Source organism: Grammomys surdaster, unplaced genomic scaffold (genome assembly GCF_004785775.1).
Source record: "Grammomys surdaster isolate TR1022 unplaced genomic scaffold, NIH_TR_1.0 167, whole genome shotgun sequence".
Classification (NCBI taxonomy): Eukaryota; Metazoa; Chordata; class Mammalia; order Rodentia; family Muridae; genus Grammomys; species Grammomys surdaster.
In genome coordinates, this window is record NW_021604615.1 from 9,308,057 (window position 1) to 9,325,079 (window position 17,023).

The 17,023-nt window shown below is 46.0% G+C and overlaps 1 protein-coding gene across 2 annotated transcripts in view; it reads left to right on the forward strand.

Moving 5' to 3' along the window:
* Dlgap2 (DLG associated protein 2) overlaps nucleotides 1-17,023 on the forward strand; it is a 720,970-nt gene that overhangs the window by 575,466 nt on the left and 128,481 nt on the right. For both annotated transcript variants that reach the window (XM_028766298.1, XM_028766297.1), the window contains one exon: nucleotides 5,349-5,414. In XM_028766298.1, the coding sequence (XP_028622131.1) occupies nucleotides 5,349-5,414 (66 nt within the window). The remainder of the gene's footprint in view (nucleotides 1-5,348; nucleotides 5,415-17,023) is intronic.

Consider the following 17,023-nt stretch of genomic DNA (forward strand, 5'->3'; position numbering starts at 1 on the left):
GATTCAGGTGATGTTGAACTACAGGTAAAGAGTCTGCAGCCTTGAGGGCAGCTTCTGCTGAGGCTCACTTTTCAGTCCAAAGGAGAATGATGAGCCCTCCGTGTTGTCAGAAAATTTAAAATGAAAGGCCCTGGTTATTGTCGAAGCCTCGGCTGGCTGGCTGGCTGGCGGCAGGCTGGCGGTGCAGCTGTGGCTGCGGTGGGAGAGGAAGCCAGCATCAGGACTCATCAGTGTCATTGTACTAGCTGAGCAGAAATGAGGCCTTCATTGAAGCAGCCTCCAAATGCTATCATTAGCAAATGGGCCAAAATGTAGACTTGGGCGTGCTGTCTTCAGAGGAAACTTTTTAGAGAACACGGTGCATCTAGAAAGTGAAGTCTGTGGGACAAGGGAGGCGAGTCACCAAGCTGGGCTTGGGGGCATCCATGAAAGCTCTGTAACGCCGGTAGCCCGAGTGGCTCACCAAGAGCATGCTGCCATTGCTGTCAGGGGCTTAAGGGACCACACAAAGCACCGGCCAAGAGCCCCCTGAACATAAGTATGGCTACACTTCCCCAACCTGCAAGGTCAGTTTGTCTTGCAGAAAGAGAACCTCCTACACTCCACATAGAGATCCAAAGTTAAAAAATAGGGGTGTGGTAGCCAAGGAAGTGACATGGGGGTGACCCAAAGGAGCATGTCACACACGTGTGTTTGTGTGGTTCCCAGGGAGAATTCTGATCTCAATCTGACCCTCCTCTCCCACCTGTACCCTGTAAGGAAATAGAAGATACAGTTCCTCTGAAAAGCCAGAATAAAGTCCTTGCCAACCAGAGAGTGTTCCATATTGAGGGGCATGGTAGGGCTGTGCCCCTGAGGAAGGCATCAAGGTGCTTAGTAAGTCCAGTAGAGCTATGGAAGGGCGATGGGGATCACAGGCTTCACTGCAGTTGCAAAGGTGCATCTCCTACCACCTTAGAGCCCTGAAGAGGCCGAAACACGAAGGAGTAGACAGTTTACAGAACCATCCATCCTCAGGGAAAGTAGACAGAGACAACTGAGTTCTCTACAGGTCCCACCCAGCTTTGAGTGATGAGGGGCAGGTTTTGATACTTTGATCTAGAAGCAGAAGTTCTACATTTTAGCACCAGTGGGAAAGAAGACAGGCACTGGGCCAAAAAGTATGTCATGCAACAGTTAAATGAAGTACCTACCCCTCTGGAAACAACGAGAAGCCAGGAACCTTCTTATGCATCTGCCCTATTCCTTGACAGACACGCCCTCTCCTATAGTTTTCTCTGTCCACTCCCTGAGTGGACTTATCACCATTACCTGAGCTGAGTCTGCCCTCTACCTGAGTGTCATAACCCCTCCTCCTTGAGTTGACTTTACCTTCTGGTGTTCACAGATAAGGTAAGACGGTGCCTTCCTTGTCCTCCCACAAACACTTGGACACAGGAGCCATGTCGTTCACAGAAAACACCAGCACCATCTTCCCAGAGACATCTATACACAGGAGCCATGCTGTCCACAGAGGCAAAATGCTATCCACACCACCCTTCCACAGATGCCTGGACACAGGAGCTATACAGTGTACTGTCTTCCTGAGAATATGGCTCCTTCTTAGAAGTGATCTCCTGGCCCAACTGTCACGTGTAAACTCCCAATCATTTGTCTCGTGTCTTCTGCCATTTCATCAGAAGATTGATAATTTAGGTCACCCTGGTCCTCAGAGTCACCATGGAATCTCCAGATGCTGCCACACTGGTATTAATAACAGCACTGTGGGACTTCTGCTGATGATAGAGAGGAAAGAAGGGTCTGGAAGCGGAGATAGCTGTAACCGTGTGTCCCCTGAGGGTACGCTTAACCTCCCTGGTTTACATCTTTAGGAGAAGCTTCAGTAGCACGATTCTATGGTTCCGGTGGTTGGAGGACCGTGCTCCAGCATGTGCCGTCTCTGTCCACCTTCAAGAGAGTGTGAGTGGCTGGTATTCTGGACAGCTCATCTTGCAAGAAGTAAAAGCAAACATGGTGCACTCAAGCGGTGCCAGACGGAACCCGCATCCTGTTAGATGCCATCTTAAATATGTCAGAGCTGTGTAGGAAGCTTGAGAACTTGGTGGAGCAGGAGAGTCTTTACCTGTAGCTTCCAGGCAGCTTCAGAGAAGGAAGAATCACACCTGGATCTTGTGTTCAGAGGAAGGAGAAAATACAGCACGACATGTTCATGGAGCCCATGCCTCCAGTCTAGAGGGCGGTACAACCTCTCTCCTGCCTTAGGAAAGTGTGCGAAGACCCTGTCTGTGGTTCCTTCCCACTGCCTTGTCTCTTCCAAGGAGTTGGGGGGTTGACCCTTGGAAGAGGGGCTGTAACGCAGAATCTTAGAAAGGTCTTTTCCCACACAGAAAAGACCCAAAAGGTCTCTGGTCATACTCTTCCAAGCTCATCAAGCGTTTAGTTCCAGTGTGAAAGAAAAATAAGTCATAAAGTAAAGTGAGCAGGAAACCCTTCTGAGGGAGCAGTGTAAATGGAGAAAACTCAGAGAGACAAGACAGAGTCTCTGATGACAACTGCTGCTCATTAGAGGCATTCATAGGGATAAGTGGGTAGTGTTCAGAACTTCCCATAGAGAGCACTTTCCTAGTTCTGCTCAGGATGTGATGGAAATTGACCACGGTGTCAGATGTAGGCACTATTAATTTTATATCGCTGATTAATCTCACACACAATCTCACAGCTCTCCCTGTCCAAGCTCTATTGGCCTTGAACATGGGAAGATGAAGAGGTCAAGGAGGCTCGCAATCACCCAGATTCAGATGCCGGTGAGCCTGGCTAATGGCACCATTGTTCTGCCCCAGCCCCAGCCTGCATCTCAGATTGCGCAGTTTACCTTTTGTGTTACAGCTGAAGTCAAGCGGGTTTTTTAATGAGTATAAAGACAGACAGAGACACACAGAGAGACACAGAGAGATAGAGAGAGGGAGGAAGAGAGACAGAGACAAAGTCAGAGAGACAGAGAAAGAGGCAGAGGGAGAGAGAGATCTGCTGATCATCAGTATTCCCATGTCTTTAAAGCTATCAAGGGGCAGGTATGGCATCCCTACTCTAATTAGAATGGCCATCTAACTTGGCAGCCCTGTGTCTCCATCATTCCTCTTACCCCTCACCCATTTATTGCCACCCACTGCACAGACACTGGAACTGTAGACAAGGACACTCATGCCACCTGTGGCCTTCAGTCCGAGCAGGACACTCGCCTGCACAGATCAAGGACTTGGAGTAGGAATATGGAAGAAATAATCCTTGGCCTGAAAATCCAAAGTCTGGTTGGGCAAGGAAAGGCCACATAGTATCTACAGGCAACCTTTGTCGGCCCTGAGGTGCCAAATACAAAGACTTCTGCATGCTTGCCTTGTTTTACACCTGGGCCTTAGTTGACCCACAACCCAAGACTTCCTGTTAACGTAATGTGAACAACATGGACCAAGGTAAATGATCCAGACAGTCACTCCTGTACCTAAAGTCCAGGGCTGACCGTAAACCCCCCTACCTACCATCCGTTTTCCTCCATCAGCGCTGTAAGACATGACACCAGTATGCTGGTATGATCAGTAGACAGCCTTATTGTCTTTTCTTTACTCTCTGTCCATTTCCTCAGCGTCATTGCTAGCTATGCATCCAGCAACGCAATGTAACCTCACATTCAGATCCTTTCTGTTAAATCTCTTTGCGAACACAAGTGTGTGTAAGATGAGAGAAGGTATGAGAACTGACTCCCGGTCAGTTGCAGAGTTCTTTCTGTCTTTGAGATAACACTGGATAGCAGTCGTCTCCATGGAGACTATACTTGGTTAGAACTGGCTATGGCACTGGGTCTTAGCGTGTGGGTCTCAGAACCCACCATATCCCTAACAGGTGTGCCTATCTGCTTGTAGGAAGACATGATAAAGTATGTAGAAAGCATATATAGTTGGGCACAACAAAGCTGCAATAAACTGTCTTAATGAAATACTGAACCTGAGTCCAGCAGAGAAATACCTGTGTTTTCTCAGTGTCAAGAGAGCCCAATGCATGAAATTTGACTTCATCTTTATTCAAGGAGGCTCTAGCTTAGTCCTCAGCATCATCCATGACAAACCTTCCTCTTTCTTCTCCTAAGTTCCTATGGAGCAACAGCTGGTGATGTGCTGGCTCAGGGATAGTGGTGGTGAAGTGTGTAGATCCAGTTGTGATACACTTGTATGGATCTTGTTCATAAAACATGATTAGGTATGTTCACTGCCAGAGGAGATGTGTACCCAATCTCAGAGCCTCTCCACTGATGTTGGAAGCCCCCACGAATGCACAAATATGGAGTCTATAAATTGCACTTATGTTTATAGGTGTATGTCAGAATGGTGACATATTGTATAGATACCTCTGTATATATGCAATGCCATAATTTTGATGCACATCCCTACATGTATAGACACAACTATATGTGCGTGATGTGGCACACATTGGTCTGAGTTGCATCTCCACATTCAGATGAGCATTGCACACTTCAGACTATGGATCAGTGCAAGGCAAGCCATCCCAGGCACTGAACTCAGCACATGTGGGTGCATGGCAGCTCCTGAAACCAGACGCTGGAGTGCTGTACAAAAGTGGAAGTGGGGGCCACACACCCAGCCCAGGCCCCAAGAGAATGGTTGAATAAGAACACATACCCATTCACCTTCCCACTCAGCGTCTCCGTACACACAGGAAAGAGAGTTGAAGTGGCACATGTCATGACCACACTAAGATGGCAGTGTCTCTGCTCCACCAGCCAGAGAAAGCGAGTAAAAGCAAGCTGAGGACCTGGGCTTGTCTCTCACGAAAGTAGAAATGGATGCCCATAAAAAACCCACCCAGAATGAACTTACAGGAAACATTAAAGCAAACACTGCAGAGTAAACATGCAGGAATGGGGTGTGGATACAATTACAATCACTGGAGTCGAGGGTGCTCTTTCAGGGTGACTCGGACCCTTAGGACTTGACTGATCCAAGGAAGCCAGGCCAACAATGGCCAGGACATCTCAGCAGCCTATACTGATTCTAACGGGATCAAATACACCCAGAGTCATACAGGGAAGTTAAGACGTGTTTGCAAATGCTGTCACTGCGGGGACCTCAAAGAGGAATGGGGCACATGTGGGATCTTGGGGCTGTCAGAGACAGTGACAGTAGCTCTGAGGTTGTCCATACAAGACACCGAGCTTTGAGCACTGCCATGGGAAGAAACAGAAAAGTATCTCTGTGACTGTCGAGTGTCTCAGCCATGGGTAATGACAGCAACTTCACCGGAACTATAGTAAGCTTATCTTCTCTTGTGTCTTGCAGAGGAGGAAGGAGGAGACTTGGCCCAGCCGGGCCTCAGCTTCCCGGGTCCAGCAGAAGAGGACATAGGTGAGGTGAAGTGACTGGCAGAGGGTGGGGTGCGCTGACTGCTCAGAGTCTCACAAGCATTGTCTCACCCCATCACTGGGATGCTAAGCATGCCAAAATGTGGTAGCAATGGGAGGCGAGAAGCCGTGATGATGTTCTTACAAAAGCAGTAAAAACCTGTGAATCCCTGTGAGAAAAGGGCTTCCTGGACCCTCATGTTGATGGGTTAAAGACATAAGAGTGCAGAAGCCATGTGTAGACAACCCCCTCCACTGACCCCAGGCGGGAAGGAGGCCAGCAACTCCACTGTCTACTGGAAGGGTTGATGCCTTGGGCCAGCACAGTGCAGGCTGAGGTACATGCCAGTTCATCAGGAACTCTCCTGTTGGAGAACAAGTGTCACCTCCACATCCCCAAGTGTTCAGGTCGGTCTCACATGGGACTATCATTTGAGGCCACTCCTGGCACAAAAAGGCTGGTGCCACTTTGGGTGTTGGTCAGTTGGCAGGGTGACATCCTTATACTCATCAGGGCAACCACCACTGCCAGAGATGCAGCCAGTTGAGTAAACCCAACATCACATGTTAATCAGACAAGGAACCCCTGTGTGGCTCTGGGTTCTGTCCCACTTCATACTCTACTTGCAAACCTTCAGATCAGGTGTTCTCTGGATGACACCAAGCCACAGATCCTTACAATATGCAGAGAGGTCATGAGGTTAGCCGCAACTTTTTTCTTTTTGTTTGTTTGACAGTTTCATGCTACAGCCCAGGCTGACCTCTAGCACACAGAAGTCCTCCTAACCCAAGCTCCAGAGTGCTGGGATTTGCAGACTGGAGCCACCATACCTACCTAGACAAATCCTTCAATGGGGATTTCTCTTCGTTTTCTTCAGACCACCACACATTAGGACTATGTTGCTCATCTGAATGGCGTAAAGTAATGCTGGATACTCAAGGAGCCCTCTTTGCATGAGCTATGGTTTATTTTAAAGAAAGCTCTGTCCCTTCCACGTTCTGAAACAGCTTGACTTTTCTATCTAAACTCCCAGAATGGGTGCCTAAGTCTGCAACAGTGTGGGAGCTCACAGTGGCGAGGGTCTCCAGAGTCTACCAGCAGAGCATCTGACACACACCGTTTTTCTCATTGAGACCAAAAGTGGCAATTGTGGCAGCAAGTCTGTTTTTCCCCCATTTCCCCACAAGGGCCTGTTTCCCAGGCAGCAGGAGCTTGTGACTTGGTGCATTGGCCTCCAGGGACAGATATGGATGCAGAAGAACATCAAGAACCCTGGTCTTAGTACAGGAACCTAGCTAGGGTATGGATCTCAGGGAAACTAGGAGCTGGTTGCTTGCCTTGGCTGTGGAGGGCTAGCTTATCCCTGAGTCACAGAGAGTGATGGCGAGGCCTGAGCTGGGGCTATTATCAAACCGAGAGTGGTGCATGGGTTGGCCTGCACTTCATGATGTCAGAGATGGACCAGGATCAACTGTTCTTCCCATTGTCATTGTAGAGTTTAGGGCATGGTACACTCAGAGCATGCAGCAACTGACACCCTTGTGTGTCTACAGAGTGTACCACTCATCCCAAACTGAAGCTGTGGCCCCTCCAATAGCCCCACCATCCGGTTCTCTGTTTCTGTGGATTTGCCTACACTGAGAACTTTAATGAGTGGAATCATACTGAGTTTGTCTATCACTGGCTTATTTCACTGATCAAGATGCCTTCAAGGTTATTCTGTGTTGTAACACGGTAGGATTTTATATTTATAGCCGAGTACTATCCCACAGTGTGTGAACTATACCAAGCTCCTCTGCTCATCCATGAGGCCATGTCCCTGTCTTGATGGTTGGGCTGCTGGGCACAGGACTATAGAAAGACAGTGCCAATATCTCTTACACTGTGCTTTCATTCATGTGCACACATGGTATGGCTGCACCACATGGTAAGTCAAAGTTCACTGTTCTGAGGCTCCACTCTGCTGTTCGGGGGATAAGATCATTAGAAGAATGAGAAGGAACAGTCAATTCTGGGAGCTTTGGGGACCAAGAAACAGAAAGGTGTGGTGACTGCTGTTTGAAGTGGGGTAAAGGGCAGGGGTCATAAATTTAGGAAAAGCACCAGTGGGCTCTCTGAAATTCTGGAGGAGGAGGAACACAGCCTTGGGGTGTGCCTGTGCAGAAGCAGATGTTCAGAGAGTCCTCTCTGAAGCACCAGAGCCTAACCACACCTAACTTCTGCCCCCTATGTGTGCTGGTTAGCTTTTGTCAACTTGACAAAAGTTAAAGTTCTTTGGGGAAGATGAATCTCATTTGGGGAAATGCCTCCTTCAAATTGTCTGCAGGTGAGTCTGTAAGGTATCTTCTTGATAATGGTTGATGTGGAAGAACCTAGGTCACCGAGAACAGTCTGACCCCTGGACTGGTGGTCTTGGGTTGTGTAAGATAGCAGTCTGAACAAGCCATCCTCATCAAGCTGGTAAGCAGCAATCCTCTGCGGCTTCTATAGTTCTTACCTCTAGGTTCCTACTTTAAGTTTCTGTCCTGATATCCTTCTATGGTGGACTGTCTTGTATAAGTGTAAGTAAAATAAATCCTTTCCTCCCCAGGTTGCTTTTGGTCATAGCATTCTGTCATAAAAAAAAAAAAATCACCTAACCTAACTAAGAAACCTAACTAAGGCAGAAATTGGTACTATGTTTGTGGGATATTGCTGTGACAGACATGTAGACATGGCCATGTTTCAGGGAAGATGGTAGAAGGATGTTGGTACTTTAGGCTAGAAAAGCTATTGAGTGTTCAGAGCTCAATAGATTATTGCAGGAACTTTTAATATAATTCAGAAGTATAGTTAGAGGAGGCCTGGCTTATAAAATTTCTGAGAGAGTGTGAGAGGCTCCTAAATACTCTACTGGGGCTGTTAAATAATTTGGATTAAGAATTTGTGATTCTGGTTAGCTAAGGCTAAAGAATTGACTGTGACTAACAAGAGTTCGTAATCACTAACGTGAAACCTTTGGATTCTGGGACAATTGATAGTGGTCAGCTGAGGCTAAGGAATAAGCCGTGATTAAGAAAATACAAGCATCATTGAGGTAAAACCCGGTAAATGTTTCCTCAGAGTCAGCACATAAAAGCTATGGTCCAGAAGTAGCCAAGGATGTACCACATGTTGGCAGCCCAATTCTGTAATGTCTGTGAGTTTCCTAGGTAATGCTGGTTTTGAGGGCACGAAGGGGTCATGGAGAGCAACTGAGGCTTGTCACTAGTGGTGAGAGAGGCCATTGAGAAGGTGTAGCCTCAGTTGCAGTAGAAGCCCCAAGGTTGAAAGGCTCTTGGAGAGAAGTTATGGCCTGGCACCTTGTGTCAGGATCAGAGTCTCTGAAGAGAGGTCAGGGGAGGCTGCTGGTGAAGGTATGGACCAGTTACAGTGGAGGGCCCAGGATTTGGAGATGCTAGTACCATGTGATGCCTTCCAAAGACAACAATTTCAACAGGTATGAAATGGAGCCTGCCTGAGCCTAGGAGACCATCTCTGTGTGCTGTGCTTTACAGAACTGGAGAAGTGGAGTTGCCCAGGCCTCTCGGAGCCCAGAGGATCCTGGGTGGATTCCATATGCCAAGCACTGAGCTTTTTAAATGATGGATTCTGCCTTCGCTTTGATTTGTTTACACCTCTGTGGTCCTTCTCCCCTCTAGAGTAAGAACTGATTTAACTTGGTTTTGATTTTACTGGAGCCCACAGTTGAGGGGCTTTGGATATTTTAGAGAGAGATTTTTAAGTGTTTGAAATTTTGGAGACTGTGGGATTTTTAAAAGTTAGAATGTGTTTTATATTGTAATAGAAATATAGAATATTAGGGATAGGTCAGAAAGGGAAGGTTGTGGTTTAATAAGTGATATGTTTGTGTGTCAAGTTGACAGGGTCTCACTTGTGCTGATGAGTTGCTTTTTGGGTTGTTTTGGTGGTTTGTTTGTTTGAGAAAATGTCTCCATCAGATTTTCTGTAATCAAGTCAGTAGTGCATTTTCTTGATTAATTTTGTAACAACTGCTGTGAGCACTGAGCACTGTCACCCATGGGCAGCTGAGCCTGAGTTGTGTAAGAAAGTGGGCTAAGCCACCCATGAGGAGAACAAGCCAGTGAGTGGTGTTCCTCCATGGCTTCTGCTCCAGATCCCTGCTTTGACTTCCTGCCCTGACTTCTTCCATGTTGGACCGTAACACAGAAATATAAGACAAACCACTGCCTTCATGGGTTGCTGTTGGTCATGGTGTTCTATCATAATGACAGAAACCTAAGACACCACAGCTGGGAAGCCCTGAAACTGGTGCCCTGCTGTCTTTGATGGTGCTCTGCTGTCTTTGATGGGCAATGCCTGGGGCTTGGTATCTCTAGAGATCCTCTAGTTGTCTTTACTGCTGATGGAAACCCTCTGTTTGTTTTTGCATTACTTGTTAATTTCCTTGCTTTCTTAAGTGAGCATTGAAAACTAGAAATTGTATACATTACAGCATATGATGTGACTATCAACATACACTTCAGTTGAATAATGATTAAATCAAGACTATTAACCTATCACCTCACATACTTGCATGTTTTCTGTTGTGAGGAAATTAAGAACTTATCCTATATACAGTCCATTGCTATAGTTACTGTGAAGATGGTGAGTTGTCTTCCACCAGGATCTCCCTACTCTACACAGCCCCTGGTGGCCACACTCTGTCCTCAACTCCCCAAGGCCAACCTTAAAGGTTCCACATTTGTGTGGGATCAGGAGGTACTTGTTCTCTGCCTGGTTTAGTTTAGTTTACATGATCCTCTGAGCTATTTATTCTACAAGGCCACTAGTGACAAGATTCCTGTCTTTGTCAAGGCTGAATAATATTCCACTGTGGATATGTATCACATTTTATTGGTTCATCTCATTGGTACTAGATTATTTCTTTTTTCTTGGCTATTGTGAACAGTGTTGTAGTATTTCTTTTGAAGGGATACCAAGAAATGTCATGCTGGGTCACCCATTTCACATGACAATAATATGCACCCAGGGTTCTTGAGAGACCTGCCATGAGGTGCTTTCAGGCAAGAAGACTCTAATCAACTGAAAAAAACCAACCCTAAGATTTTCTTGTGGGTTATGTTAGTAAAGGGTAGTTTCTAGGAATCAGATAATGCACCCTTGTCTGAATAATTGTCTCTTCCATTTGAGAGCGTCTGAACTCTCTGATGCTTGTGTATGACGTATAATCCTGTGACAAGAGCTGCAGGGTTCAGGAAGATATAGCATTCTACAGCATTTACCTCCAGAATTGGTAATAGGGATTACTGGGCTCATTCACAGTGACCACGATGAAGGAGGAAACTTGCTCTTCCCAGAAACCTCATCTCTAGGGAAGATGCTCTTTAATGATTAATCTGCCCTGTCAGCTTGGCTGCATCTGGAATCCTGGAGGAGACACATGTCTGAGTATGACTATAAGACTGTACTGCCCCATGCTCCAGTATCCAAGACTGAAGGAAAAGGAAGATAGAGAAAGAGAGAGCGCTAAGCACCAGCTCTCTGCTTCCTGACTGAGCATTTGATGTTAGCAGCTACACTTTTGCAATGCTTTCCCCACCATGATGGATTGTCCCTTCGAACTGTGAGCCAAAATATATCAGTCCTTCCTTCCTTAACTTGCTTTGGTAGCATATTTTCAAGACAATATGAAAATTAATTAACATACTGTCAGGTATTAAGCTGATCTCTCAGTAATTTTTGTGAGGTGTGGTTTATTTTTTAAGATGTGATAGTTGGCCTTCCTCACGTGGGAAATCAACCACACAGCTGGAGAGTACTTGAAAAGGATTTCTTCTGTGCTGAACCCATGCAGACTCCTTGTCATGTCCCTATAACAATACGCGTAGCAGCTCCACGCTTGGTGTTTACCCGGCATGTCCTACTTTGAGCTTGAATATTCTTGATGGATATTCTCGGGGTTCTGGAGCCATCTCCCATCATTTGGAAGGTGAATCTGGTTCTAAAAGTGATGTTTCTTCATTTTCTGGGATGTTATGTTGAGCTGTAAAGGGCTTGTGGTTTGTTCACATTTATGTGGAGCGCGGTGAACATTTATAGTTTGCACTCGTAGGTTATTTGCAAAGTAAAATGAGAAAAAAAAACATTGGAAAATCTAAAAGTCCTAAGATCGTCCTACATCTGAGATCTAACACCGAGGATGGGGGCTTTCTTACATTACAACTTTGAAGTATATTAATATAACACCTCCTGCTACTAAGACCCTATACTAGGGCAAATATATACTCTGTGAAATCTTCAGGGCCAAGTAGATGGCTCAGTGAATAAGGGCTTGCTGCCTAGGTGTGGTGACTGGAGTTTAGATACCCAGAATCCATGTAAATACAGGGAGGGTATCATGGTCTGCCTGTAAATCTAACCTTAGAAGGCAGAAACAGGAGATCCCCAAAGCAAGCTGCCTGGCAAGCTCTGGTTTTGATTAAGACTCTGTCTCATTGTCTAAGGTAGACACATAATCGATGATTCTCAACATCTGCCTTGCACCTCCAGATGCCTACAACACACGTGAAAATAGAGAAGACTTCTCTGTCCAATGAGACCTTACACAGCTTCATGTTAATATGTTGTACTTAGTCCAAGGGCATCTCATAGTGATGAGGATGCTTTCCTTTTCTAACAAGAACACCCTTCCAGACATTATTACCCCAATAACACCCTTCCAGACATCAGTGTTATTTTATAAGCAGGGCTAAGTATCTGTAATGGACAGCGTTAACTGTCAAATTGACAAAATCCGAGATCACCTAAGAGATGGGCTCTGGGATGTTATCTTGGATTAATTGACTTGGGAAAATCTGCCCACTGTGGGTGGCACCATTCACTAGATGGGATCCTGGACTGTGTGAGTGGAGAAAGGTGTTGAAGCAGCAGTGTACAAGCATCAGTGTCTCTTTCCTGATCAGGGATGCCATGTGACTAGCTGCTCCATTCCCACTCCCTGCTACCTTGACTCCCTCACTGTTACTGACCGTAACTTGACCTAAGAGCCAAAATAAAGTATTCTTTCTTTGAGTTGTTATTATCAGGTAACAAAGTAACAAAGATCATAGTAACAAAGACAGTATCCACATAGCTTTGTCACATTTTAAGTGTTCACACTTGTTTCTAGAGTCAGTGGAAATGGTGGAGTGCCATGGAGCGCCATCCTTCTGTCAGGAAGACGACCACCCTCGTTAAGGCCCCCACTTAGCCTCTGGCTCAGCAGCTCAGCACCCCTAGTTCTGCCTCACACAGCTGTTCCCCATTTCTTCATCTACCAAGTGCTTTTATTCTATAGCTCCCTGGTCCCTAGACCACCAGTAGGATTGCAGAAGCCATCCAGAGACTGTCTCTCCTCCATGTGTGATATAGGGCAAAATATTGTCAAATATCATGGGAAAGGACTGAGAAGCTAATATCTGGGAAGGTCCCATTAGGTAATTCAAGGGAACTTGTTTTCATTATTCTATTTTAGTTTAATGTTCAAATTTTCAACTTTTTTTTTAACACTAGATTCTTGCTGTGTAGCCCAGGCTGGCCTCAAACTTAGAGCAATCCTTCTGTCTCAGCCTCCCAAGTACTGGCATGACAGACATGAACAATAATAGCCAGGTCATAATTTGAATTTAAATTTTTGTTCCATGCAAACACATCAAAATAGAATTTAGGGCCAGGCATGCTGAGTGCGTCAGGAGGTCAAGTGGGTGAGGTGTTCATAGACTCGTGCTCTGCTCTCAGGTGTCAGTTTTCAACTGTGCCAAGCCTAGACCCTGCCCAGGATGGTGCTTGGGACTCCCTTTGCAACTCAAGACCCTGTTTGGTACCTTCCCTCATGCCTTCATTATGTAGTGGGTATGGCAGTAGAGGACATTTAAGGAAAGCTAGTGCATAGCCAAGGCTGAGAAAGAAAAGGCAAAATGGCCAGACACCAAGCTGGAGCTGAGGGCCCAGGAAGGTACAGGAAGGCAGCAAAGGCAGTTACAGGGATGGGTGACTTTTTCGATGCCATGGTGTCCCTGGAAGGTACTAAGCCTGTGCAGATAGATAGGTTATCAGAGCTGGGTCTGAGTGGAAGGGTTTCCTGTGGGCAGTGGCTTGATTTGGGGATAGATGAAAGAACTCTGCCTACACACCTGCAGTCACAGTGGGTAAGTCATCTCAGGGTTCCACCCAGGAGCACTGAAGACTGAATTCAGGAAAAAACAACACTGGGTATGGCGTTTCACTGGCTGCTGGATTCACCTTCTGAAGAGCTTGGGAGAGACCACACAGGCTGTGCTCTGCAGGAAGTCATGTTATGACCAGGGCTGGAGCAGGTGGCTTATGTGCTCACCAGGCCCTGGAGACGGATGACAGAAGGGATAGGCCAAGAGGGATAGATGAGTCAGGACTCCGTGGGAGCACCAACCAGATGCTGTTTTCAGCCTCGGGCTCCTGCAAAGTCTAGAAATGAGATAGCCCAATGCTTCGACTAGAAAGCTGTAAGCTCTTGCGGAGCGTGCTCAGTCCGCAAGGTGCCAGGTATTACAGGGTTCCAATTTGTGATTTATCTGTTTTATTAGACTTTAATAAAGCATGGAGAGTATTGTTTCTCTTCTCAGTTCCTAACTAGGTTTTGGGGTTCACACTTGTTCGCATAGCACATTAGTTATCATAAACTGCGAGTTCTCATTTCCAAGGAAGCTGTCAGTAAAAGACAAGACTATAATACCAGACAGTACATACCCTAGGGGCTCCCCTTCCCTCCGAGACTAGCAAGGCAGCCTGGTTAGCGTGTCACGTGCTTTCTGCCTGACAGTGACTTCTACTTTCTCATATGTCTCTGGGACTCACTTGGGTGTTAACGTCAGAAATAAACACCAAGGATGGGTACCTCTGCATGTAGTTTTATAGTTTTGAGTGCTGGCCATACCACCTGAGCTGTATGGGTAGAACTGTGCTTCCTGTACCCAGCTCTGTTTCCCTGGAAAGGCATCCTCTCAAAGGAAGCAAGAAATGCACACAGACTCCTGCGGTTTGTCCCTTGACCACCACAGTGCACACATATACTAAATAAATAAATAGGAAAGCAAGTAGACCTTAGGACAAGGTATGGTTAACTGCCACCATCTCTGCCATCACTGTGACACTGTGACTGAATGATGTCACTAGTAATAGCTGCGAGCAGAGCTGCGGGAATGAAATGTAGAGCGCAGTGCAGGGAAGATGGCTCCGTGCTCCCAACAGGCACGGAGCTGTCTTGCTTAATGTCATCCCAGAACGTGATTTCAATGATGTCTGAGACATCTGAAAACCCAGATTCCAGTGCCACGTGCATTTTTTCTATCTGGGATGGCCTCTGTGACTAGGACTTGGCTTCCTGTACAAGTCATTAGCAGGCTACCGTGATCGGGTGTTCAAAACTAAGCCCAGATTTGCGCAAGGTATTTGTTCTCTAGGTGGAAACAGATGGAACTGAGGGGGCCTTTCCTGTGAGTGAGAGTCTGCTTCATGATGTACAGGACAGAATCTGTGCATGGGGATAATGGCCTCCAGACCTAAGGAAATGTGTCTCTGTGGGAAGAGGAAGTTAGGACTAGCTGTCAAATCCTTGACTTCCAGGAAACTATAGTTTGTGGAGAAGAAAAGCAGCAGATGCCATGTTGTGGATTAGAGTCTGGAGGATTACACCAGCTTCGATGTTTCTCTGCTTCCCTGAAAGAGGTGGCAGTGGTGCTTCTAAACACCCGTATCATCCAGGGTCCCCGGGTCAGCACATCCCATCCCAGGCAAGGCTGTGAGTATAGCAAGTGAGTGTCTGCTACCCAGAAGTCAGTATGAGACTGCAGTGTAGAAGTCTAGGCATTTGTCCAAAGTCATTAATGGGTGAGTGACTATTCTAGAACTGAGCCAAGAGGGACCGTGTGGTATTTTCTAGTACCTATTTTCTCTAGTGTCCAGCTTATAAACAACATTCACTCCATTTGCCGCCTAGTATTGAATCAGGTGTTGTCTAATTTAATTAAAAAATGTGCATGGCAAAAACCACAACACCAATGTGCCTGCGATACGTATGTTTTCATGCTGAATCAATGGGACATGCATCTGTGAGCTGACATCTTTGACTTCGCCGTATAAATCTCTGTGTTTCCTCTGAGGCAGTTAGGTAGTTCAGTTTAAAACCTGTCCCATAATGGAAACATGTGCACTCTCACTGTAGTTGTGAAACCAGAAAATAAATTTCGTTAGTAAGAAAGCAGCTTCCTTGGAAATGAGAACTTTCAGTTTATGATAACCAATATGCTATGTGAACAAATGTGAGCCCCCAACCCTAGTTGGGAACTGATAAAAGAAACACTGCTCTCCAAGTTTTATTAAAGTATAACAAAACCATGAATATTTAACATAAGATGAACACCAGTTAGCTAGTTGTAGGTAGCACTGATGAGATATTTAACTCGCCATCTTTTAGAAGGCCCTTGGGATCAAAGTTGTCTGAGTCAGAGGAAAGGCAAAGACCTGAGGTCCTCTCTGTCTATCTCATCTCTGTCTCCCTGGTAGTAGAGGAGACACCTGTACCTGAGGTCACCTGCTCATGATGCCATGGATCCCGCAAACTCAGAGGAGAGGGATCTGAAGTCAGAGGAGAGGGATCTGAGCTCAATGCAAACACTTCAAACAAAAAAGTAAACAACTTTTAAAATAACTCACAGATTTTATAACCCACTATGACAACATGACTCAACTTGTTTCTTTTGCACGATTTCCAAAGAGGAAACTCTGCAGTTAAACAGTGAAGTTCATCTTAGCAGAGTGCCTTAGTTAGGGTTTTGCAGCTTTAAAGAGGCATCATGACCAAGGCAACTCTTAATATTAAGGAAAACATTTCATTAGAGCTAGCTTACAGTTTCAGAGGTTTATTCCATTAGCATCATGGCGGGAAGCATAGCAGCATGCAGGCAGACTTGGTGCTGGAAGAACCGAGAATTCTACATCTTGATCTGAAGGCAGCAGAAGGGAACTGGATTCCACCTGGGCGTGTATCTGAGACCTCAAAACCCTGCCTCCACAGTGACACACTTCCTCCAACAAGGCCATGCCTCCTCATAGTGCCACTCCCTGTGGGCCAACATTCAAACACATAAATCTATGGGTGCCAAACCTACTTAAACTACCACACAGAGTAAGTTACCAGGTGGTGGGGTGGGCACACTTCAGTAGTGAACACAGGGTACCTCTGTACCATCTTCTGAAGCTTCCCTAATTAAAGCCTGCAGAGAGCACTGAAACCCAGCCTCCAAACCCTTGAGTTGTACTGTGAATTCTACACGCTCAAATGAAGCTACAGTTTGCAGCAACCTGAACCAACAGGGAATGCCCTCGGGTTATTAAAAGCAAGTAACATAAAAACTGGCCTAAGCCAACAAATTGATTTACTGATAATTGTGAAATGTCTGAATGCAAATGACTGAACACTTTTTTGTGCATGAAGAGACTTCGTCAAGGTCTAGTACATTCTGAAAATTAATTGGACCAATGCATGGCTGTTTTTAACATTCTGTGGTAAAAACTCAAAATTCGGGTTCCTAGTA